The sequence below is a fragment of the Ranitomeya imitator genome, chromosome 6 (assembly GCF_032444005.1).
Source record: "Ranitomeya imitator isolate aRanImi1 chromosome 6, aRanImi1.pri, whole genome shotgun sequence".
Classification (NCBI taxonomy): Eukaryota; Metazoa; Chordata; class Amphibia; order Anura; family Dendrobatidae; genus Ranitomeya; species Ranitomeya imitator.
The window spans coordinates 76,987,878-77,013,290 of NC_091287.1; the positions used below are offsets into that span (position 1 = coordinate 76,987,878).

The 25,413-nt window shown below is 45.9% G+C and overlaps 1 protein-coding gene across 2 annotated transcripts in view; it reads right to left on the reverse strand.

Moving 5' to 3' along the window:
- Nucleotides 1-25,413, reverse strand: part of LOC138641955 (cryptochrome DASH-like) — a 39,713-nt gene that overhangs the window by 4,047 nt on the left and 10,253 nt on the right. Inside the window, exons 7-13 of one of the 2 annotated variants that reach the window (XM_069729794.1) lie at nucleotides 24,827-24,900; nucleotides 24,647-24,736; nucleotides 23,664-23,743; nucleotides 16,290-16,349; nucleotides 16,024-16,181; nucleotides 10,351-10,470; nucleotides 7,969-8,145 (exon numbers count right to left, since the gene is read on the reverse strand). In XM_069729794.1, the coding sequence (XP_069585895.1) occupies nucleotides 16,099-16,181; nucleotides 16,290-16,349; nucleotides 23,664-23,743; nucleotides 24,647-24,736; nucleotides 24,827-24,900 (387 nt within the window). In that variant the 3' untranslated portion in view covers nucleotides 7,969-8,145; nucleotides 10,351-10,470; nucleotides 16,024-16,098. Of the gene's footprint in view, nucleotides 1-7,968; nucleotides 8,146-10,350; nucleotides 10,471-16,018; nucleotides 16,182-16,289; nucleotides 16,350-23,663; nucleotides 23,744-24,646; nucleotides 24,737-24,826; nucleotides 24,901-25,413 lie in introns of both variants that reach the window. The other variant, XM_069729795.1, reaches the window with a different exon arrangement.

Below are 25,413 nucleotides of genomic sequence, written 5' to 3' on the forward strand. Positions count from 1 at the left end.
GTGCTTCACAGGAATTAATGCAACGTGGAAGGAAAAAAATGAACATTTCACTTTTTTCACAAAAATGTTACTGTAACCCCATTTTTTTTTATTTTCACAAGGAGAACACAAACCTCAAAATTTGTTGTACAATTTCTCTTCAGTACGCCAATACCCCATATTTGGGAGCGTGGCACGACTCAGAAGGGAAGGAGCACTGTTTGACTTTTTGAACGCAAAAATAGTTGGAATCAACAGCTGACGCCATGTTGCATTCGTAGAGCCCTTGATGTGCCAAAACAGTGGAAACCCTCCACAAGTGGAGAATAGACCCCCACAAGGAATGTACCTAGATGTTTGATGAGCACCTTGAACCCACAGGTGCTTTACAGAAGTTCATAACGTAGAGCCATGAAAATAAAATAATCACATTTTTCCCACAAAATGTTTTTTTTAGCCCCAATGTTTTATATTCACAAGGATAACAATAGAAAATGCACCATACAATTTTTGGAGCAATTTCTCCTGAGCGCGCCAATACCCCATACTTTTGAGGCACACTGCAAAGCTTAGAAGGGAAGTAGTGCCATATTGGAGTTCAGATTTTGTTGGAATGGTTTGAGGGTGCCATGTCACATTGGCAGAGCCCCTGAGGTGCAAGAACAGCAGAACATCACATAAGTGACATAATTTTACAAGCTACACCTCTCAATGAATTCATCTAGGGGTACAGTGAACATGTTGACACCACATGTGACTCCCAGAATATTATACCATTGGGTGGTGAAGAAAGAATAATTAAAATTTTTACCGCTTAAATGTTGTTTTTGGCCCCAAATGTTTAATTTTTAAAAGGGCTAATAGGAAAAATTGACCACAGTTTGTTGTGAAATTTTTTGCACCAATACCCTATCATGTAATCGGGAACTTCTTTTGAGACACATGGCAAAGTTCAGAAGGTAAGGAGCATAGTAGTATAGTGCAGATTTTAGAATCCCCCATAAGTGACCCCATTTTACAAACTACATGACTCAATGTATTTATCTAACGGTGCAGTGATCATATTGACACCACAAGTGTGTCACAGAATTCTATACCACTGGGCAGTGAAGAAAGTAATTACATTTTTACCACAAAAAAATTTTTTTATCCCCAGATTTTACATTTTCACATAGGGACATGGCTAAAAATGGCACAAAAATTTGCCCCATAATTTCTGCTGAATGTAGAAAATACCCCATATGTAGCTGTAGAGTACTGCTTAGCCACACGGCGAAACTCGGGAGAGACGGAGCGCTATTTGCCTCCTAGAGAGCAGATTTTCCTAGAATAGTTTGCGTACTCCATATACAGCGCCTCTAATTGCTAGAAGAGCAGAATACCCCCTGAAGTGACCCCATTTTGGAAATTATACCCCTGCCAAACATGTGGACGCTAACTTAGGCACATTGTGGGGCTCAGAAGGGAGGGGGCATTTGGATCTGGGAGTGCGGAGTTCACTGAATTCTTTTGTGGGGTGAGGAGCCATAGCGCTTTTCCAAAGCCTTTGTGCTACCAGTAACGTGGAAGCCCCTATATTTCCGTTAACAGATGACCCACCTAAGTGGAGGCTTTTTTTGTGAATTGAGTTGAAACTTTTGTTGGGAACAATTTACATAACATTTTAGATCACATTTATCCGGCGCTCTACACTGAGCACTCACATCGGGGTTTCCATCTAAATCTCTGAGTGACGTGATTCAGATGAAACCCCTGAGGGAGCCACCCACTACAATGCCTGGCCTCTGTTCAGTGGTGTTACTCTTTTCAGAGATGCACAAAAATGTGGCATACCACATGGTTTAAGAAGCATGGTCTAAAGCTTTCACCAGCATAGTGACCTGGGTCACTATGGCGTTGATATGAAGGGAGAGGGACCCTCCTAAATGTTCCAACTTCTCTCAATCGCAGTATTTAGGGAGTTAAACAGCCAGGGGCACTGCTGGCACCCTCCCTGGCTGCTAGTGCAGGAGCTCAGCCACTAGCAGCGCCGAGCTCCAGCTTTCAGAACCTGTTGCGCAATCATGTTGTGATCAGTCAGTTGCACTGATTGACTGATCGCAGCCCTCTAAGTGTGGGGACCGATGGCATGGATCCCCCGCACCTCTTTCCCTTGCCGCTCAGCTGTCACTGTCACCTGTCGGCACTGAACTGTCACAGTGACACTTTAAATGCATGACGGACATAGCACGTCGTGATGCCGGAACTGACACCAGCTCATGACGTGCTATGCCCGTCAGTCGTCGTTAAGGGGTTGTTGTTGTTGTTTTTTTAAAATTCACCATATGGGCCAAGAGTTATGGGCCTTTATATTCAGTGATAAGGTTTATGGTCTTCACCTAGGAGACATTGCTTACCGTGTAATAATGCTTAACAGTCTATCAACACATCCCCAGAGAATCCAGTGAGTTACGCCCCCTTGTAAAGATCATAAAATCCACCCCCCCCCCAAAAAAAAAAGGTCCATATCTCTGTAACCATAATGCAGATTTAATAATGGCTTAAGCCGGGTAACAGCGGGTTTAAAATAAGAGCAAAAACTGACCACGTTTGCCCTGATACATTGTTTACTGGTCGCTCATTTGGCCTCCGCTAGGCAGTAAAGCCTTATGGACATGTATGAAGTGTACGTCAGTAGCTTTCCAGCACATATGCTACACATAAGACAATAAAGTATTGTAAAAAGGTGCATAAGGTTCATACAAGGTGTAACTTTGTAGCCAACACATGTGCATTAGATGTTTCTTATGTCACAATTCTGTGTGTCACATTACAGAAGAAGAATGTTTTATTTTCCTTTTTTGTGCACTTTAAAGGGAGGGTGCCGTGATTTTAGTTTTTGTATTAATAATTATTGATTATATAATCAATTATTTTTAATACAAAAGTAAATGTACTACTTTAATACTTTTTTTTTAATTCATTTTTACTTTTGCCACTGGAGGCCGCCATTTTCATTAGTGTGGGTGTAAGTGTCTGGGCACGACACTTGCACTCCTCACTTACGGCAGCCATGGGCATAGGAGCCAACAGTCGGGCTCCGACCGCTTCTCCTGCCTCTCAGCTGTGACTTGGGCACGCCCCCTGGGCTGCTACGTCACAGCTGTGAGAGGAGATCGCGGCCATTTTGTTTTTTATTTTCCTCTGTCATCGTGCGATCATAGCAGGAGCTGCCAGGGAGAAGCTGCTGCTGGGAAGAGAGGTTCGAGGTGAGTATCTGCAGCCAGGAGCTGTGATTGTAGCCTGTACTTAGTATTACAGCACAGGCTGCAATCACTGCTCACTGCCGACCTGTTCAGAGCAGAGCAGGGAGATCGTCACACTGCTCTGCCCTGAACATGACTCGGCACTTCCTGGGAGAGGACTGAAGGTAAGTACAGAGTTTTTATTTTCTTATGCATCTACCACTGCTACCTGCTCCTATATACCACTGCTACCAGCCCTTATATACCACTGCTACCTGCCCCTATATACCACTGCTACCAGCCCCTATATACCACTGCTACCTGCCCCTATATACCACTGCTACCAGCCCCTATATACCACTGCTACCTGCCCCTATATACCACTGCTACCTGCCCCTATATACCACTGCTACCTGCCCCTATATACCACTGCTACCAGCCCCTATATACCACTGCTACCAGCCCCTATATACCACTGCTACCTGCTCCTATATATCACTGCTACCTGCCCCTATATACCACTGTTACCTGCCCCTATATACCACTGCTACCTGCCCCTATATACCACTGCTACCTGCCTCTATATACCACCTACCACTGCTACCAGCCCCTATATACCACTGCTACCTGCCCCTATATACCACCTACCACTGCTACCAGCCCCTATATACCACTGCTACCTGCCCCTATATACCACTGCTACCTGCCCCTATATACCACTGCTACCTGCCTCTATATACCACCTACCACTGCTACCTGCTCCTATATACCACTGCTACCAGCCCCTATATACCACTGCTACCTGCCCCTATATACCACTGCTACCTGCCCCTATATACCACTGCTACCTGCCCCTATATACCACTGCTACCAGCCCATATATACCACTGCTACCTGCCCCTATATACCACTGCTACCTGCCTCTATATACCACCTACCACTGCTACCAGCCCCTATATACCACCTACCACTGCTACCAGCCTCTATATACCACCTACCACCGCTACCTGCCTCTGTATACCACCGCTACCTGCCTCTGTATACCACCGCTACCTGCCTCTGTATACCACCGCTACCTGCCTCTGTATACCACCTACCACTGCTGCCTGCCTCTATATACCATCTACTACTGCTGCCTGCCTCTGTATACCACCGCTACCTGCCTCTGTATACCACCTAACACTGCTGCCTGCCTCTGTATAGCACCGCTACCTGCCTCTGTATAGCACCGCTACCTGCCTCTGTATACCACCTACCACTGCTGCCTGCCTCTATATACCATCTACCACTGCTGCCTGCCTCTATATATTATCTACCACTGCTGCCTGCCTCTATATACCATCTACCACTGCTGCCTGCCTCTATATACCATCTACCACTGCTGCCTGCCTCTATATTCCATCTACCACTGCTACCTCTGTCCTGTGTAGCTAATCTAGTCCTGTGTAGCTAATCCTGCCCTGTGTACAGTATCACACAAGATAGGATTAGATACATGGCGCAGCACAGTATCACACAGGACAGGATTAGATACACGGCTCAGCAGTCAGTATCTAATCCTCTCCTATGCACTCCTTTCCCCCTTGCGTGTCTTTCCCCATTGTGGTTTATTATTTTTGTTGTGGGAGATGAGGGACTCGAGGATTATGCGTTCGGTATGGTATAAAAAAGATTAATAAAGGACTTTATTCTGGCCGAGTCTTTATTTACAATACATGTGAGATCTATGTGGCGGCATTATGGGTGATCTATATGGCGGTATTATGTGAGAAGCATATGGTGGTATGTGAGAACACTGGCAGTATTATGTGTGATTTATATGGTGGTATGTGAGAACACTGGCTGTATTATGTGTGATCTATATGGCGGTATGTGAGAACACTGGCGGTATTATGTGTGATCTATATGGTGGTATTATGTGAGAACTGTATGACAGTATTGTGTGATCTATTTGATAGTATTGTGTGTGATCTATATGGCGGTATTATGCGAGAACACTATGGCAGTATTATCTTCAGAAAGCGGACCCATTCTATGGTGGTTCTGGCTGAGCACCTGCACGCGGGTCTGGGGTAATAGAGGGGGCAGCATGACCTCCAGTTAGGTGTAGTCAGGGGAAGGCTGGTGAGGCAGCTGAAGAGAGGGGTCTCATTTTTATCGTTACTATATGGCTACATTTCCTTCCCAGCGTCACCCCAGACTGCGCCTGTCGCCTCGCTTTCACACATTGCCAGGACAGGATGGAGAAGACAGGATCTGAGGAGGGGAATGGGGTCTGTATGCAAAGTCTGGATCAGACCAGGCCATCAATCCGCAGAAATGTTTCCTGGATTTCTGTGGAGCAGACGGTCCATCCATGTGTATAAAAGACAGCGCTCTATGTACAATCCCTGGCTGCTCCGCGCACCAAACAGGGGGCCCCTATAGACCAGCACACTGCTCTCCTGAAATACTCTGTGCTGCTGTCACCCTGCTCCCTCCACCACATATCTCCCAGAATCCTTGCTGCCTGCCATCCTTGGTGACTGTCTACTTGTCAGTATAAGGCTGCCTTCACACTATAATTATTTGGTCAGTATTTTACCTCAGTATTTGTAAGCCAAAACCAGGAGTGGGTGATAAATACAGAAGTGGTGCATATGTTTCTATTATACTTTTCCTTTATTTGTTCCACTCCTGATTTTGGCTTACAAATACTGAGGTAAAATACTGACAAAATACTGATAGTGTGACGGCAGCCATACTCTGCAGTCACCAACAAAATGGCTGCTCACTGGGTTCCTGAATATCATCCTCTCTAATCCCTTAGCAAACACCCATAAGGAGAGGAGACATCACACAGGTCAGCAGACTCCGCCCATAATTACTGCAGTGCAGTAATGTGAGCTATTTGTACACTAGGTTTTTCTGAAATTTCAGCAGCTGCTCCCCCTAGTGTTGAAAAGTGGAAATTCCAAAACTTTTCAAATAATTTTTCATATTTTACTAAATTATAAACAAATGATAATATTTTTTAAGAAAATGTAATCATTAATTCCTTACATTTTTACAATTTCTGAAAAAAAAATTTTTTGATGGCACCTTCCCTTTAAGGTTATTCCAGGAAAGAAGAGTGAAAAATATTTTCATCACACAAGTCACCTGAAGGTACATTCAACTTACAGGGAAACTGAGTGAAAGCTAGGTGTGACATGGCAGTAGGCGAAAGGGGTTTTCCAGGCTGAAAAGAGTCTAGAGTCACTGTGTGAAAGCAGGCTGTCGAAATATGACATTGTGCAACATGCAAAGTGTCACGATGTCCCTGTATTTGCAGAGCGATGGGCTGTGACGTCATGTACATGATGTGACTACGACGTGATGTGAATACTTGCAGGAGAATCAGGTCCACAAACTGCTAAAAAAAAAACAAACTCTGACTGAAGACATCCATAGCTGGCAGCTGAGCAGTGCTACAGAAGTAGGGGCCGGTGCAGGCGGCCGTAGATTCTCTCATCTGACAGAATCGGGCTGATTATGGTAATAACACTAAGATAAGTGTTTGATCAGAATTTGATCATAGTGTGATCTAATTCTCTCGGATGAGGAGAAGATGGAGAAACTAAATGTCTCCATTCTTTGAGGCCGTGGAAACTGGACAGCAATCAGATGTCATCAGAGTACAGTCCGATGTTTCCCACTCATTCCTTGACTTGCCGAGTGCAATCCAAATATCGGATCAAACTCGGGCATGCTGCGATTTTTTTTTATTTTTTTCTCGGACAGATGCTGTCCGAGAAAAAAAATAAGTTAAATCGAACATGTGCAGTGTCCCATAGCATAACATTGGTCCGGGTGCATCCAATGTTTTGGCAGATTGCACTGAGACCGAAAATATGCTTGTTTGCACCTGCTTTAATGTGTAGCTGTTTTAGGAAACAACACATGAGCATAGCCACAACGTTAAGATTTTGACCTTGTCTTTTATACTAAAGTGTCTAATGAGGATGTCCCAAAATTGTTGTAAACGGAAGAAGAGCAGGGTCAGCACCTATTGTGACTGGTGGATCCTGTGTAATCGGCTGTGTATAGAGTGTTACCAGTCATTGTAATCCTGTCTCTGATCATATGGAGCCTGGTGAAAACTCTTCCTGAAAGTCTAAAATAGCCCCAGATTATTATGTTATTTTTTTTTTTTCATTAAATCTTGTGATTTGAAAAATAACCTGCCAAAAATTAGGAAAAACAAACACATTTAGTGCAAAAACCTGATTTAAACAATAAGTCATTTTCTGGAGGGAATTCCATTTAAGCAAAAAGGACCCAATTTATTAGGAAAACTATGAATAAGTTCCTATACCCCAAGTCTCCAATACATTTCAGTAAATGATATAAGAAATGTTCATAATAACTGGAGAAAGGGTGTAGATTGTACATTTCATGGAACAACAAATGACCTAGTCTTTAAAAACTCAAGTGTATTTCCATCCAAAATATTTGTCATGTCTAAAAAGATACATGACTGACTGGTGAAGGTCTTTCCTCCGACTACAAAAAAAGAAAAAAAGATTGGTAAAAGGGAGTCCGGCGATCCCCTAAGGAGATTCATGTTGGAAGCCTTTCTCATGAGTTGATGGTCGTGCTTGTACTCAGCCCTATTTACTGTAATCTTTTTTGAGTTATAAAATGAGAAGCCATTATATACAGCATATAATATGCCAAACATCCAGTAAACCCATCCACTAACAACTAGCATGCAAACACTACTGTGACAGCTGTGTAGACTCACCGGCTTCTGGTTCACATGTCTGCTCCACTCTGGTGCCATGACTATTGGATACGGGTAGGTTTCTCCAAGAATAACATTAGCATGTACCAGGGCAGCATTGCTCAGTGCCCAGGGTGTATGAACAGCTCCTCCTTTTATCTCCTGCAGCTCCGGAACCCACAATCGTATGTATTCACCCTTTTATTAGAAAGAATTAGAATACAAGAGAAAAACAAAAAAGTCTCGATGAACTAATTTTCTTGCGCACTAGACAGTACATATATATTACAAATAGTGATGAGCTAGTGTACTCGTTGCTCGGGTGGTCTCCGAGTATTTATGACTGCTTGGAGATTTAGTTTTTCTTGCCCCAGCTGGATGATTTGATGCTACTAGACAGCTTGATTACATGTGGGGATTCCCTAGCAACCAGGCAACCCCCACATGTACTCAGGCTGGCTAGCAGCCGTAAATCATCCAGCTGGGGCAAGGAAAACAATCTCCGAGCACTAAAACATACTCGGAGACCACCTGAGCATGCTCTGGAAAACACAGCAACAAGTACACTCACTCATCACTAATTACAAACTGTCCATACGATATACACAAGAACTAGGGGAACAATTTCCCACCCATCCTCCTAAAGGGTACTAAAAAAAACAAAACAGAAAAACAACAAAAACCGGAGACAAATTCTGAAACTTACACAATCACCAATTTTCACCTAATTTCACCAATTTTCACCTACCTGCTGGATAACTAATAACTAGAAAGGCAGGTAAGGCATAGGCAAGACAGGCAAAATCAGCACTCATCTACAAAAGTAGGACCTGCACCTCTACTGATAAATGGGGGCGTCACCGTGATCAGAAGACTACAAATTCACCAGCTATCACTTGTCCAATGGATGGCTGAAAATTGCTGATAATGTTTTACAATCAAATTTCCCTTCTTTAAAGAGAGGCTTTCACTTGCTAAAAAAATTGAGTTAAAGAGTAACCGTCTTAATTTTTTATTTCCTAAATCAATAGTATACATGAAAATAGGAAACTTTTGTAATATATTTTGTCAGACGAATCCGTTTCTCTCTGCGCCAGGATTGATCATTCATTCCCAAATTTTTCGGATCAAATCTGAATTCGGTGAAGACAGATTGTACCATTACCGAGATATGAGACGGTGGCTAAGATTATATTATGGAGGGAGGAGCTCTGCATCTAGCCCCTCCCTATTAAGGAGGGAGGAGCTCTGCCTCTAGCTCATCCCCACTGAGGAGGGAGGAGCTCTGCCTCTAGCTCCTCCCCACTGAGGTGCTCTGCATCTAGCCCCTCCCTATTAAGGAGGGAGGAGCTCTGCCTCTAGCTCCTCCCCACTGAGGGAGGAGCTCTGCCTCTAGCTCCTCCCTCCTCAATAGAATCTTATCAGTAGCAGCTCTCGTCTCCCATCTCAGAAATAGGACAATCTGTCCTCCCCGAATACAGATTTTTAGCAGAGAATTGGGAATTTTGAGAATGAACGGTCAGTCCAGGAAGAGACAGCAACAAATGTCTCTGATAAGATATATCACAAAGGTGTCTTATTTTCATGTGAACTATTGACTCATAAAACAAACATTAAAATCATGGCTACTCTTTAAAATACCTTGAAAAAAAAAAAAAAAAAGGAAAGAAGAAAATTACATCACTCCCCAATCATTAACAAATTCCTTGACTTTATTTCAAACGTTTTAGATACAGAGGGGAGGCTTGTGCAATGCCAAAAAGCACAGACTTTCAATGTTTAATGGACGGGCAAGTGCTCTAATTTTCTTCTTTCCTTTTTGTGGTTATTATATCTCTGGACTATTTTTCCTGCTCTTGCAAAGCACCGCTGTAGTAATTGGTGAAAACTATACTGAGAGTACCGCAATTCATTATATGGCTTGTTTGCACTTTGTAAAAATCCTGAGCTCCCTTTATTCTGCCATTTTTTCCCTTTTGCTCTGTGTCGCTCCATTGGAGAGGTAATCACAGTTGTTGCTTTTGGAGCGCAGTATGTGAAATCTCTACTTGTAGGTCAACTGCGCACTTCTTCAGTCTTCTCTGGGGGTGTGCACTTTCACCCATCCCTCCTTTACGCTGCCAATCACAGTTCAGCAGCTGATCTAACAATCTGGGGTGGCGGGTGATAGGGTATATGCCCCCAGAGAAGACTCCAAGGAAACGCTTAGCTGGACTATAAGCAGAGATTTCTCCAATCCCTTCAGTTGCAGACCAGTATGCACCTTATATTACAGCCGGGACCCATCATGTATGGTGGAGGCTCAATTGTTTAAATGGATTTTGCGTTAATGCAAATTTAACATGTGCATAGCAAAAAACATTAGAACTATTTTTCATAGGTTTGATGGACATGGAGACATACATTGCCATCATAATCCAGGCCCTGCTTTATCATGTTGAACTTTCTATTTTCTCTGGGATCATTCCCAATTCCAGCACTGTACAACCAGTTGCCATAATTACTGCATACGTCATAATCCACCTAGAAACAAACACAGAAAACATGTTTATGTGTATTGTCAAGGAAATACAGATGTCTGAGGGTGGGTGAGCGTTTCCCTGCAGTGTATGGTACGTGCAATGGTTTGGGGGGTGCTTGAGGTACTTTGTTGCATCCCTTATACTATCTCAGACCCAAAGACAGGCGGTCACCTTATGCTAGTCTTTTTCGTCTGCAGTACTTTATGGCTGGGCTGAAGGACTCTACCAGAACTACCTTTTCACCTCCTATGGGAGCGCTGGCCGGGACAGTTTTACCTGAGTATTTATGCAGGTTATTCGGACTTCTGATGCGTTGCCTGAACCACCAGTGCCTTTTAGAACTAGGTACATGTGAATATAAACTTTTATTGCCAAAATTTCTCTGTGGATATGTGGGGTGCAGAACGAGGATAATATGAGGTGAGTGGATACGGCCTATCGATCAGTACTGACAGATCACCACTTACTGTACATAGAACGGACAGCCCAGCACTTTAATCACCCACATCTTATGCTGATATATGGGGTCTTCATTGCCTAATATCCTACATAAAGTTATAGACCGCTATTGTATGGATAATAAAACATGTTCCAGTTAGTAGGACATTGATTTATAGTCGGTGCCTCTAATATAGTAACTAAGCTTCAGGGACATCTCAATGTACGGTCACTGATCCGTAAAAAATTCTCGTCACACAACAAACACTGGGGAAGCCCAACAAAAACCGTATTACCAACAGAAGTGAAGCGGAGCCAGAACTGAATCAACAGTGTTGGTTTGTCAAACCACCAGATGGTTCTGGATCTGTACAGGGATGGTCTTACTCCGTTCATTGGCTCTTCGGTGGGGATTTTCCACTACGCTCTGTAATAATGCCAATTTGAAGAAGAGCTTTCGAAATTTTTCCTACTGAATTATATGCGATATTACAACCTAAAGATCCCTCTATGATTAAAGGGGGTCTTCCAATAGGATAGGGGATACCTTCTAGATTAGTGGGGGGCAGTGTGCTGGGACTTCAACGTTCATCATAATCGGCCATCTTTATGTGTTCTTTGAAGCCTCCGGAATGCTGCACTGACTGTTCCCTGCACTGCAGACAAAAGTCTTTATCTTAAGAAAGTCTGCACCTGCATTATTGAGAAAGTACAGGCTCTGTTAAGGCACACTACGCATTGGCACCCGTCAAGTGGTCCCGCAAAACAGGATTCAAACATATGTGGCGAATGTGAAAGAGCGAATGTGCACTCTGACATGCATCATTTTTGGCTGTGCACACCTAATGGAGGCGGACACTCATCAGACATCGTAGATGTAAAAAAAATTACTGAAAATTTTTTTAAAAATTATATATATATATATATATATATATATATATATATATATATATATACACACACACACACACACACATACATTTGATGTTTGATGGTGTTCACATGTCATTTTGCAGATCGAGCATTCAGCACCAAATAACTGAGACATGTGTGATTCTGATCGGAGTCGTGGATGAAACTCAGCTATGCAAGTCTATTAAAGTTAGAAGTAAAATAACTAAATTAAAAAAAAACAAAACAATAAAAATTGCAGAGCACTCGGGTACTGTCCGTATGCCATTCGTGAGCTATCCGATCAGGTTTGTCTCATAGGAGAAGCTTCAGAAAACTTCTTGTACGCAAAAAAAAATGATGAAACTCTTGATGGTAAAAACTGGCACTGATGAAATACTCATGAAAATCTAAACCAAAAACACTGAAGATCAAAACAGTTTTTTTTCATATGAGAACAATCACTTACAGTTGAATATGGCCTAAGTGTGTTTTGTTGTCTCGCCCTTTCAGACCATAGCTGTCAACCAGCTGATTTGGGAGGGTGTAGTTTCTTTCAGCCTCATATTACTCCTGCAGCAAACTGTAGTGTTGCACAACTGTCAGCTATGGATGTCTAGAAAGCATTGGTTTTTCTTCAGATCTCTAATTTGACTCAAAGAGGCAGTCACAGGGTCACAGGGTCAAGACTTCCGACTATGAAATCTAAATGCAATCATCTGCTGCGGTTTTTGAGGGTATTTTCTGAATCCCTCCTATTATAATAATTCTCCCAGTAGAATCTTGAGTGTCACTAAAAGCTAATTTCAGCTTGTTAATATATTGCTGCATATACAGGTCCTTCTCAAAAAATTAGCATATAGTGTTAAATTTCATTATTTACCATAATGTAATGATTACAATTAAACTTTCATATACTATAGATTCATTATCCACCAACTGAAATTTGTCAGGTCTTTTATTGTTTTAATACTGATGATTTTGGCATACAACTCTTGATAACCCAAAAAACCTGTCTCAATAAATTAGCATATCAAGAAAAGGTTCTCTAAACGACCTATTACCCTAATCTTCTGAATCAACTAATTAACTCTAAACACATGCAAAAGATACCTGAGGCTTTTATAAACTCCCTGCCTGGTTCATTACTCAAAACCCCCATCATGGGTAAGACTAGCGACCTGACAGATGTCAAGAAGGCCATCATTGACACCCTCAAGCAAGAGGGTAAGACCCAGAAAGAAATTTCTCAACAAATAGGCTGTTCCCAGAGTGCTGTATCAAGGCACCTCAATGGTAAGTCTGTTGGAAGGAAACAATGTGGCAGAAAACGCTGTACAACGAGAAGAGGAGACCGGACCCTGAGGAAGATTGTGGAGAAGGACCGATTCCAGACCTTGGGGAACCTGAGGAAGCAGTGGACTGAGTCTGGTGTGGAAACATCCAGAGCCACCGTGCACAGGCGTGTGCAGGAAATGGGCTACAGGTGCCGCATTCCCCAGGTAAAGCCACTTTTGAACCATAAACAGCGGCAGAGGCGCCTGACCTGGGCTACAGAGAAGCAGCACTGGACTGTTGCTAAGTGGTCCCAAGTACTTTTTTCTGATGAAAGCAAATTTTGCATGTCATTCGGAAATCAAGGTGCCAGAGTCTGGAGGAAGACTGGGGAGAAGGAAATTCCAAAATGCCTGAAGTCCAGTGTCAAGTACCCACAGTCAGTGATGGTGTGGGGTGCCATGTCAGCTGCTGGTGTTGGTCCACTGTGTTTCATCAAGGGCAGGGTCAATGCAGCTAGCTATCAGGAGATTTTGGAGCACTTCATGCTTCCATCGGCTGAAATGCTTTATGGAGATGAAGATTTCATTGTTCAGCACGACCTGGCACCTGCTCACAGTGCCAAAACCACTGGTAAATGGTTTACTGACCATGGTATTACTGTGCTCAATTGGCCTGCCAACTCTCCTGACCTGAACCCCATAGAGAATCTGTGGGATATTGTGAAGAGAAAGTTGAGAGACGCAAGACCCAACACTCTGGATGAGCTTAAGGCCGCTATTGAAGCATCCTGGGCCTCCATAACATCTCAGCAGTGTCACAGGCTGATTGCCTCCATGCCACGCCGCATTGAAGCAGTCATTTCTGCCAAAGGATTCCCGACCAAGTATTGAGTGCATAACTGAACATTATTATTTGATGGTTTTTTTGTTTGTTATTAAAAAACACTTTTATTTGATTGGATGGGTGAAATATGCTAATTTATTGAGACAGGTTTTTTGGGTTATCAGGAGTTGTATGCCAAAATCATCAGTATTAAAACAATAAAAGACCTGACAAATTTCAGTTGGTGGATAATGAATCTATAATATATGAAAGTTTAATTGTAATCATTACATTATGGTAAATAATGAAATTTAACACTATATGCTAATTTTTTGAGAAGGACCTGTACATCAGTAATACAGAAGAGACCCTGTATATGCTGAACTTCCCGCACATTTACTGCAATATATTTAATCTTAGAAGGATCTACATTTACTATGAGAAATAGTTCCCAAACTGAACCGTATACTCGAACGTGAAGACACAGGAAGAAACAGCAGCTGGGATTTCACTTCCCCTGTTCGGTGGGCACAGCGTGGATAAAGATCGAACACTACTTATTGTCAGTCCGGCTGTGTAAGACATGCTTCTGACTAGTGGAAACGTGCATCAATGGTCAGAACAATAGACTTTCCCCCCCCCCTCCCAATTTATAGCTTGTCACTATAAAAAAAAAAAAAATACACATGAAGATCATAGTGTTCTCTGAATAATCCTCATTTGTGTGCCTTCTGTTAACTATTGCCTTGCTGCTGGCAGGTTTACATTTTTGCATGAGAACTGTAATATTACACAGTGCTACAAAGTGCAATCTACTCTACAAAGCATCTCTCTGCTCTGGCTAAAGGTACCGTCACACTCAGCAACTTTGCAACGAGAACGACAACGATCCGTGACGTTGCAGCGTCCTGGATAGCGATCTCGTTGTGTTTGACACGCAGCAGCGATCGGGATCCCGCTGTGCCATCGCTGGTTGGAGCTAGAAAGCCAGAACTTTATTTGGTCGGCGTGTATCGTCATGTTTGACCTCAAAAGCAACGATGCCAGCAATGTTTTACATGGAGCTAACAACCTGCGAGAACGAGAAGTGAGTCGCCGTCACTGGATCGCTCCTGCATCGTTCTGATTTGCTGTGTTTGACGGCTCTACAGCGACCTAAACAGCGATGCTCCAGCGATCTAGTCTAGGTCGGCTCGTTGTCTATATCGCTGCAGCATTGCTGAGTGTGACGGTACCTTAAGGGAACATTCACATGAAAAAAGTAAAGAACACAAATGCCACTGATTGCATATTATTGATGACAACATAGATGAAAAATAGGCCATTTTTTTCTGGATGAAAATCAGCTAATTTTTATACACTCGTTTGTGCTTAGTGTAAGAAGGCTAAGTTCACGAGACCATAGTTTCGCTCCACGTTCTGTTCTGGAAAACACGACCAGTACTTGGACCGTTCTTTTTTACGTGGACAGAATGTCTGCATGAAAATAGTTGCAGCATGCACCATTCTCTTACGTATTTTGGATGAGACTCACCTATTCAAGTCTATAGGAGCGCAAAAAAAAAAAAAAAATCAGAACCCCATTACTGATCAACCGTATAGCCCCCCGATTTTTACAGATAGATTGCAGTTCTCTAACATAGGAAACTGTATTTGTTCTTTTAGTTTTTTTTTTTTGTACTTCTTTTTGTAAATTTTAATACGGTAATTGTTAATGTATACAAAACATGCCAAATGGACAACAATACAGATAAAAAGTCTTCTGGATGAAAATTGGATGATTTTTTTTATTCGCTCGTGTGAACACAGTCTCATAGTGAGCGACTGCTCCCAAGAGATTAAATAAAAAACAAAAAAGAAAAGTTCTTGCGATATGACTGTGGTTTATCCGTGACATCCTCAAGGAGATGACACATTACCGTCCCGAGGCCGCAATGTGTGCATCAAGCCTTACATTACTATCAATAATTCCATGCAGAAAATTCTTTGGGATATTTCACGAGGAGAATCTTATTCAAAGTGATCAGTGTCGTAATGCAAATATTACTACCCTAGGAATGTCTGTACTGCTTCATATTAACTCTTTCAATATCAAATTACTGTGAAAGTATGACATTCACCTTACCAGCAGGTATTCAAACCATTCTGCGCCCATTCTCCAGTCAAGACCGAGATCCTTGGTTAGAAAACTGGCCACATTCTAACGTCCACGGTTCGACATAAAGCCCGTCATGGCTAGTTCACGCATATTGGCATCCACAAAAGGAACACCGGTACGGCCCTCTGAAAACATGATCAGCAAGAAGTATCTGTATCATCTGTGCATCTGGCACATGAGACACAAGCAATCTGCCAATAAAATACCCAAGATATCAGAAGCAAATGACAAACCTTTCCAGGCATCAAACTGCTTTAGATCCTTCTTCCAAGGAACGTCTTTATCCTGAAGACCTAAAGGTATTCAGATATCAAACCGTGAGTAGTTAACATATACCAGTACCGTGAGTTTTGGTTTGTCGTTTTTTTTTTTTAGAGGTTTCTCTATGGGACTGCTAAATAAAAAATCCAGAATAAAGGAACCAAAAAAAAAAATGCTTGAAATTCACAAAGTTTGCTACTTCGCTCTATAAACACTAAAATAGTATGTGAACAAGACCTAAACAGTAAGAAACTTTTTAAGGTGTTAATTGTAACGTAGCACCATCCACAGAATAGGCAATAGGGGTGTGATTGTTGGGGGACTGACCACTGGGGCACCACCAATCAGGAGAACAAAGGTCTGAAGTTCCCCTCCTGGATGGTGCTTCTGCCATTTAATGTAACGGGGATCTGTCATCTGCAGGTTAATAACATTATTACATTATATATATATATATATATATATATATATATATATATATTATATAACATTTATAACATTATTACCCTGCCCAGCAGTTGTACTTAGCCAAACGCTTCTTGAAGAAAATGAATTTTATTCCCCCCGGCAGCATTCGGGTTTCAGTCTGAGTATACAGGACATCGTCTGTAACCGCATCTCCGGCACTGACAGACAGCCGGCCCCAGAACCAGTAATCCCACCACTCTGTATACTCAGAGGGATGCCTGAACCAGCGCCGGCACCCCCCCATTACTCAAATCCGAATGCTGCTGCCGGGGGAATAAAACAGGATTTTTGGTTGCTTACCGTAAAATCTGTTTCTTGAAGCCTCCATTGGGGGACACAGGAACCATGGGTGTATGCTGCTGCCACTAGGAGGCTGACACTATGCAAATAAAAAAGTTAGCTCCTCCTCTGCAGTGTACACCCCACCGACTGGCATTATACTCTTCAGTTAGTGAGAAAGCAGTAGGAGATAATGAAACAAGGTTGAAAAACCATAACCACAAACTTGAGAACTGTAACGTGAGAACAGTCATAGAACAGATAACAACAGAAAACATTGGGAGGGTGCTGTGTCCCCCAATGGAGGCTTCAAGAAACAGATTTTACGGTAAGCAACCAAAAATCCTGTTTTCTTTATCGCCTCTCATTGGGGGACACAGGAACCATGGGACGTCCCAAAGCAGTCCCAAGGGCGGGAAAACAGACTTCCATCAGGTCAGAGGACTCACCACTGCTGCCTGCAGGATCCTTCTGCCTAGGCTGGCGTCCGCCGATGCGTAGGTATGGACCTTGTAAAATTTGGCGAACGTGTGGATGGAAGACCAAGTTGCCGCTTTGCAAAGCTGTAGGGCGGAAGCCCTGTGGTGCACCGCCCAGGAGGCGCCGACTGCCCGGGTAGAGTGAGCCTTAATCCCAGGAGGGGGCACTCTGTTCTTGACCCGGTAAGCCTCTAAAATTGCCGTTCTGATCCAGCGAGCAATAGTCGCTTTAGAAGCCGGCTGGCCTCTGCGTGTGCCATCAGGAATGACGAAAAAAGAATCCGTCTTCCGGAAAGAGGATGTTCTATCCAGATAAATCCTCACTGCCCTGACTAGGTCTAGCTTGTTCAACGATCGCTCCAGAGGATGAGTCGGAGCTGGACAAAAGGAAGGTAGAACGATGTCCTCGTTGAGGTGGAAGGTGGAAACCACCTTAGGAAGAAAAGAAGGTGGAGGTCGGAAGACCACCTTGTCCTGGTGAATGACCAAAAACGGAGGGCGGCAAGACAGTGCCGCCAGCTCGGAAACGCGGCGAATGGACGTGATGGCCACAAGAAAGGCCACCTTCCAAGATAAAACTGATAGAGGAATCTCCCTAAGAGGTTCAAAGGGAGAAACCTTCAAAACGTCCAGTACCAGGTTTAGGTCCCAAGCCTCCACAGGGGCCCTGAACGGCGGGACGGCGTGGGCTACCCCCTGAAAGAAGGTCTTAATCTGTGGCCGAGAGGCCAAGGTCTTCTGAAAGAGGATGGAAAGCGCAGAGACCTGACCCTTCAGGGAACTAAGAGCCAGGCCCGAATCCAGTCCTGCCTGAAGGAAGGCCAAAAGAGAAGGCAGAGAAAAAACCATAGGCGGCACGCGGTTGGACTCGCACCAACGGAAGTAGGCCTTCCAGGTGCGGTAGTAGATCCTGGAAGACGAAGGCTTCCGAGCCTGAATCATGGTGTGAATCACCCGGTCCGAAAGGCCGGACGCTCTTAGAACTGCGGTCTCAACAGCCACGCCGTTAAACTGAGCGACCGAGAATTCGGGTGGCAGATCGGACCCTGGGACAGCAGATCGGGCCTGTCTGGAAGGCACCAGGGAGCGTCCGCGAGAAGGTTGACGAGCTCCGCGAACCAAGCTCTCCTGGGCCAATCCGGGGCGATCAGGATGACCGTCACCCCTTCCGCTTTGATCTTCTTCAACAGTTTGGGAAGTAATGGAAGGGGTGGGAACAGGTAGGGCAGCTCGAACTGTGACCAAGGAATGGCCAGAGCATCGACGCCCACTGCGAGAGGATCGCGGGACCTGGAGACGAATTGCGGAACCTTCCTGTTGATTCGAGACGCCGTGAGATCCACATCCGGAGTTCCCCATCGAAGACAAATCTGATGGAAGACCTCCGGATGCAGGGACCATTCCCCTGCCGCGAGACCCTCGCGGCTGAGGAAGTCGGCGGCCCAGTTTTCTACGCCGGGGATATGCACCGCGGATATCACCGGAACCGTTGCCTCTGCCCAAAGGAGGATCTTGGATACCTCGGCAAGGGCCAAGGAGCTCCGAGTCCCCCCCTGATGGTTGACATATGCCACAGCCGTGGCGTTGTCCGTCTGGATCCGGACTGGAAGGCCCCTGAGGATCCTTTCCCAATGGCGGAGGGACAGAAAGATGGCCCGAATTTCGAGGACGTTGATCGGCAGCGCAGACTCCTGCGTCGACCAACGGCCCTGAACCGTCAGGTGGCGAAAAACCGCACCCCAGCCGATCAGGCTGGCATCCGTTGTCACCACCTGCCAGTGAACCGGAAGGAAGGACCTGCCCTGGGAGATGAGAGGAGACGTCAGCCACCAGTTGAGAGACCGCTTGACCCGAAAGGAGAGTCTGATCGGCCGATCCAGGGAGAAGACCGACCTGTCCCACTGAGACAGAATGGCTTGCTGAAGGGGTCGAGAATGGAATTGGGCGAAGGGAATCGCTTCCAAGGTAGCTACCATCCTCCCCAGAACCTTCATGGCCGATCGGAGGGAGGGAGGCCGAGGACCCTGGAGCAAGAGTATGTCCCGACAAAGGGTGGATCTCTTGTCTTTGGGAAGGAAGACTCTGGACTGACGAGTGTCGAAGAGCATGCCCAGAAAGATGATGCGCTGAGAAGGAATAAGGCAGGACTTCTTCCGGTTGACCAGCCATCCGAAACGGGATAAGGTGTCGAGAACAATGGACAAGCTCTCGTGGGCCTGAGCAAAGGACGGAGCCTTGATGAGGATGTCGTCGAGGTATGGAAACAGGACCAAGCCTCTGACCCTCAAAATGGCCATCAGCGCCGCCATGATTTTCGTGAACACCCTTGGCGCGGTTGCGAGACCGAACGGCAGGGCGACGAACTGAAAATGATCTTGTTGCACTGCAAAGCGCAGGAAACGGTGATGTCCGGGAAATATTGGAACATGTAGGTAGGCGTCCTGGATATCTATAGAGCATAGAAATTCCTGAGCCTCCATGGAAGCAATTACTGAACGAAGGGATTCCATCCTGAAGTGTCTCAGGCGAACCCTCCTGTTCAGCAATTTGAGGTCCAGAATGGGACGAACCTTGCCGTCTTTTTTCGGTACCACAAAGAGGTTCGAGTAGAAACCCGTGTACCGTTCCTTTTCTGGGACGGGAACAATTACCCCGGATTTTAGCAGAGAAGCGATGGCTGCGAAGAAGCCCGGAAACAAAGCGGGATCTTTTGGAGGACGAGATTGGAAGAAACGATCCCTGGGTCGGGAGGCGAACTCTATTTTGTATCCCGAGGATACAACTTCCCTGACCCATGCATCCTCTACTGCGGAAATCCAGACGTCCCTGAAACGGAGAAGACGGCCCCCCAACCTGGGAGTTGGGCTGGAGTCTTGCCGAGAGTCATGCGGAAGTGGATCTTCCAGTCCTGGGCCTGGACGATCTACCCTGGGAATAGCGAGGACGCCAGGACGGAGTGGGCCTGAAGGACACCGCCTTCTTCTCTTGACGTGCCTGTGGCCTCTGTTGCTGCTGGGAAAAGGAGTTTGATGCAGCGAAGCGACGAAAAGGCCGAAACGAGCGAAACTGCCGTCTAGGGGGAGGGCGACGAGGTTTAGCCTGGGGGAGAAGGGAACTTGTGCCCCCAGTGGCGTCCTTAATGATCTGGTCCAGCTGGGAACCAAAGAGACGAGAGCCCTGGAAGGGCAGACTAGTGAGGGACTTTTTGGAGGACAAGTCCGCCTGCCAGGCCTTGAGCCAAACGGTCCGGCGGATGGCAACGGCATTGCTGGAAGCCTGAGCCGCACAAGAGGCGACATCCAGGGAGGCGGAAACCAGGTATTCACCCGCGTGGGAAATCTGGTTGGCAAGTTCCGCTAATTGCGCGGGAGGAGCCCCGTCCAGGATACCTCGCCGTAGATCCTTGGCCCATTTTGAGATGGATTTTGAAGCCCAAGTGGAAGCAAAGGCTGGGCATAGCGCTGCTGAAGCCGCTTCAAAGGCAGATTTCGCGAAGGATTCTATAACTCTGTCGTTAGAATCCTTCAGAGACGCTCCGCCGGACAGTGGAAGCACCGTGTTGGTGGACAGCCTGGAAACAGGGGGATCCACCGAGGGAGAGACCGTCCAATTGGCGGTAAGATCTGGTGAAAAAGGATATAACACCCCCAGGCGTTTTCCCCTCTGAAAACGTCTGGTCGGATTCTCTCTCTCTCTGGCCAGGATTTCCTCGAATTCAGGATGAGGAGCAAAAAATTTTGAAGGTGGTTTGGCCCGTCTAAACGAAACCGCCAGATCTGCGGGTTCCGTAGAGGGATCCTTAATGCCACAGGTTTGGTTTATAGCCCGAATGAGGTTCTGGACCGACTCACTCATGGTGGCGATTTGGCTAGGATCCAGCTCCGAAATTTCCTCTGAGGGCGCATCAGATAAAGCCTCGCCTGACTCAGGGGAGGAGGAACGGTGCGACACCAACCGCGGGGGAGGGCCGGGCGGCGAGATGGAACGCGAAGAGGACTCAGACCGACGTTCCTGTCTGGACCTTTTGTAGCTTGGCAAGGAGGTCTCGGGTGGCGGTTCCTGCGACCCGCTGGCCACGGCAGGGGTCTGCAGGGGTAACCGATCCAGCGCGGACACCAAGGTTTGAGATACCCGTGTTAAATCGGCCACCGATTGTGACAGAGAGGCGGCCCAGCCTGGGATGGGGGGATCACTCTCGGGCGGAACAGTCGGGGGATCCTGGGCGGTGGGAACAATCGGGTTGCTGCAGGACTGACACAGCGGAGAGGACTGACCTGAGGGAAGTTTGCTGTTACAGGACGAACATGCAAAGTACGTGACTAAGGCAGAAGATGAAGAGGTAGGGGGGCGAGAGCGGCCCCCTTTAGAAGACATTTTGAGAGATCCCTGAAGATGCCAGTGGGTTAGGGGACAGTGGGGCAGAGAAGGGTGTCAGTCTGCAGTGCAGCTACTCACGGACCCGGTCCTGGAAGATGTCCCACTTGTTGCTGTATTCTTGCGATGCTGAGCCCACAGAAGATGCGGGCGAAGGAGCGTGGCGCGCTGCGTGAGGTGCTGCGAGGGCTGCTTGCTGTGTGAAGCGGCGCACACCAGCTGAGAGTCCCACGAGGAAGGGGGGCGGAGCCAGACGTAGAGGCGCCGGTGGGCAGGGCGCAGTATGTCGGGCGGGAAAAAGCCCGCCCGCAGAAGCGGAAATGGAGAAAGCCGACAACCGGAAGTAGGCCCCGGCCGAAGCCGGGGCCTAAATTAGGGACCGGCGGCCGAGAAAAAAAAAGGCCGCGGCGCCGAAATAGAGCGCCGGAAACAATGCGGCGTGAGGGAGGCTGGGGCCGCTGAAGGGCGCCGCAGACAACACCCTCCCGCGGCGCCAGAGCAATGCGCCGCAGGGAGAAGCGGCGTGACAGCCTGCAGGTCACAGAAGGGCGCCGCAGATAAACACCTCCTGCGGCGCCAGAGCAAAGCGCCGCAGCGAGAAGCGGCGCGACCGCCTGCAGGGCTGCCGCGCAAAGGATGTGCCCAGAGTAAAAACCGCAGCGCCGGTAATGCGCCGCGGAAGGAGCGTACGGCAGCCATAGAGCTGTCGTGGAAGAAATGCTGGCCACAGGGAAAAGAGCGCGGTGGCCTAAAAGGGGGGCCCCGCGCTGGAGAGCAGAAGGCCCCTGCAGAAAAGGGGAGAAATGTGGAAATACCAGCCGCGCCACCGAAAGACAGGCGATGACCGGGTAAGCGAGTCGCCAGGGAGCCCCTAACAAGAACCCTATCAAAGGTCTGGGATGGGAGGGGAAGGGAGAATATACTCACCTAAAAATTCCACGCGTACTAACCTTGAAAAAGGGTTGAGACGTCCAGGGAGCTGATGGACGTCCTCGTCTCCTCAACCGACAGGCTCTGGTGGGCGAGTGGGTGGGTGACGGAGCCAGGACCGGACTTCTGAGCACGCTTGTGTGCTAGGCTCTTGGTCCTGGAGAGGGATCTATGAGGATACGGGGTGGCAGTACACACCGTACTCATAGTCCGCCTTGTGGGACTACAGGTGTGACTGTTCACCCTGTATCCCTCCGGGAAACCTGTAAAGGAAACGACGCACATAGACGTAGATAAGGGTCTAATGAAAGACCCGTGTCCACCTCCTACTGACACTAAGCTAAACTGAAGAGTATAATGCCAGTCGGTGGGGTGTACACTGCAGAGGAGGAGCTAACTTTTTTATTTGCATAGTGTCAGCCTCCTAGTGGCAGCAGCATACACCCATGGTTCCTGTGTCCCCCAATGAGAGGCGATAAAGAAAGTTAATTTTCTCCCCACACCGGGCAGGTTAGTAGCATTATTAATCTTCAGATTTATTCCATATCTGCAGGTAATAAGTGTTTTTTTCTGATGACACCTTCCCTTTAAAGAGTATGGAAATCATAGGCTTCGGCCATCTTGAGCAGGCCTACAATGAATGGAGCCGCAGTGCACATGTACAACCACTGCTCTATTCAGACGGGAAGTCGGGACGATGATCATGTAGATAGGTGATAAAAGGGTTATCATTAAGATTGCAACTTATCAATGGAAAAATAAGCTTCAAACACTGTTCTCAATACTGCAAACAGAGCATTTATCAGTCCGACGTACCTCTCAAGAAGAATATCCTTCTTCCATATTTCAGAGCCACAAAACGGAAGTAATCTCTCCATAAAAGCTCAAAAATTACCCTAAAAACAGAAATGAAACCATTTGTGTTATGAAATTTTGGAGTAAGGCCGTGTACCCGTAGATCAGTTGCGTCCCGCCAAATATTTTATGGATTACGGAGTTGTGCACTTTGTACACCAATTTGGCCTTCAAAGCCACATAGAAAAACACTTTTTTATGTATTATTTTTTTAGATCCGTGGTAACAGAGGTTCTAGATGCCTAGAACGTTCCGACTGAAAACAAGCCTAGTACTGAGTCTGTACTTAGCTCTGTGTGCGCGCTCAGGAAGAAACTGTGCGCTCCTTTCGCCTGAGTTGTGCACCTCTCGATTGGTGAGGAGGGATCAGTGGGGGCCTCAGGGCCCAGACCCCCACCAATCTGACATTACAAGTACACTCAAACAATTAAAAACGTTGTATAAGTTTCATTGCTCTCTAAAAAGGACCTGTCAATTGCTATTAATATGTTACCTTTACCTGGAAAAAGTGCAGCTGATCTCCTGAATCCGGTATTGATCATTTTTTGTTCCTGGGCCTTTCTGTTCCAGAGATATGGACCTCTCTTCCCTGCATATAAATCTCATCTTTTTAGCCAACTGGGTGTGATCCTAAAAAAGATGCTGATATAGAAGGGTTGTTGGCCACACCCACTTGGTTAAAATACTAGATTTACATACAGGGAAGAGGGGGGCATCTCTCAGGAATGGAGAGGCGCAGAAACAAGAGGAAAATAATGCCAGATTCAAGAGAACAGCAGCGTTTACAAAAAGTTAACATTACATTTGTGATAGGAGCTTTTTAAAAAGGGTAGGAAAATGTCTTGGGCCATCAGCCACCCACTTTTTATTTGGGATGTCTCATATTAATACGACTATAAAAGTTCAGAAAGAATTCAATAAAGAACTTGCTGGATCCTTCTCACCAGTATGTGCTCTGATTTGCAGTTCGTTCCTGCTCATATTTGCGGATCTGCTCAGATATATATCGGGGGGAGATACAGCCCAGCGCCAGCCTGAAACACAGGAATAATTACAGGAGCGATGCACTGGCTCCTAACACTAATGTTATGTGTTTCATCATTCACTCCTGGACTGAAACTTACCATGGAGCAAATTTTGTAGAATAATCCACTCCTATCAGGCCATTACGAGAGTCTTTATAAGAGGCCACCAGATTCTGAAGAATAAAAAAAGTCACAGAAATAAACCACCAGAGATCAGAAGTCGGGATGATTCTCGGCAACGGGACGCGAGACTGGATTTATAATATATGTATGTAGCTTAAGGTGGAACTAGAACTATAAACAAGCGATCAAATTTATGGGAATATCATAGTGCCCCACCTTTCAATAAAATATGAAATACATACAAACACTGTAAATAGGATAAGAGAAAAGTAAAACGCGCTGCATACCCGTCTCCCCCACTACACCTGGCACAGCCAGCACCTTCCCATATCCCACCCTGGCACTGTCAGGAGGCATGATCTCGTAGTTCTGGCGGAATGGGTGGGTTTTAATTTTTAGGTTATTTACTATATTTCTTAATTTTTTTTTACATTTTGTTAGTCCCACTAGGGACCATGCAATCATTTAAACAATACCCTACAATACTTCTGTACTGCAGAAATCTGGCTGGTCAGCGTTCTCCTTTTTCGCCTCGCCTATAGCACGGATCACTAGGAGTACTA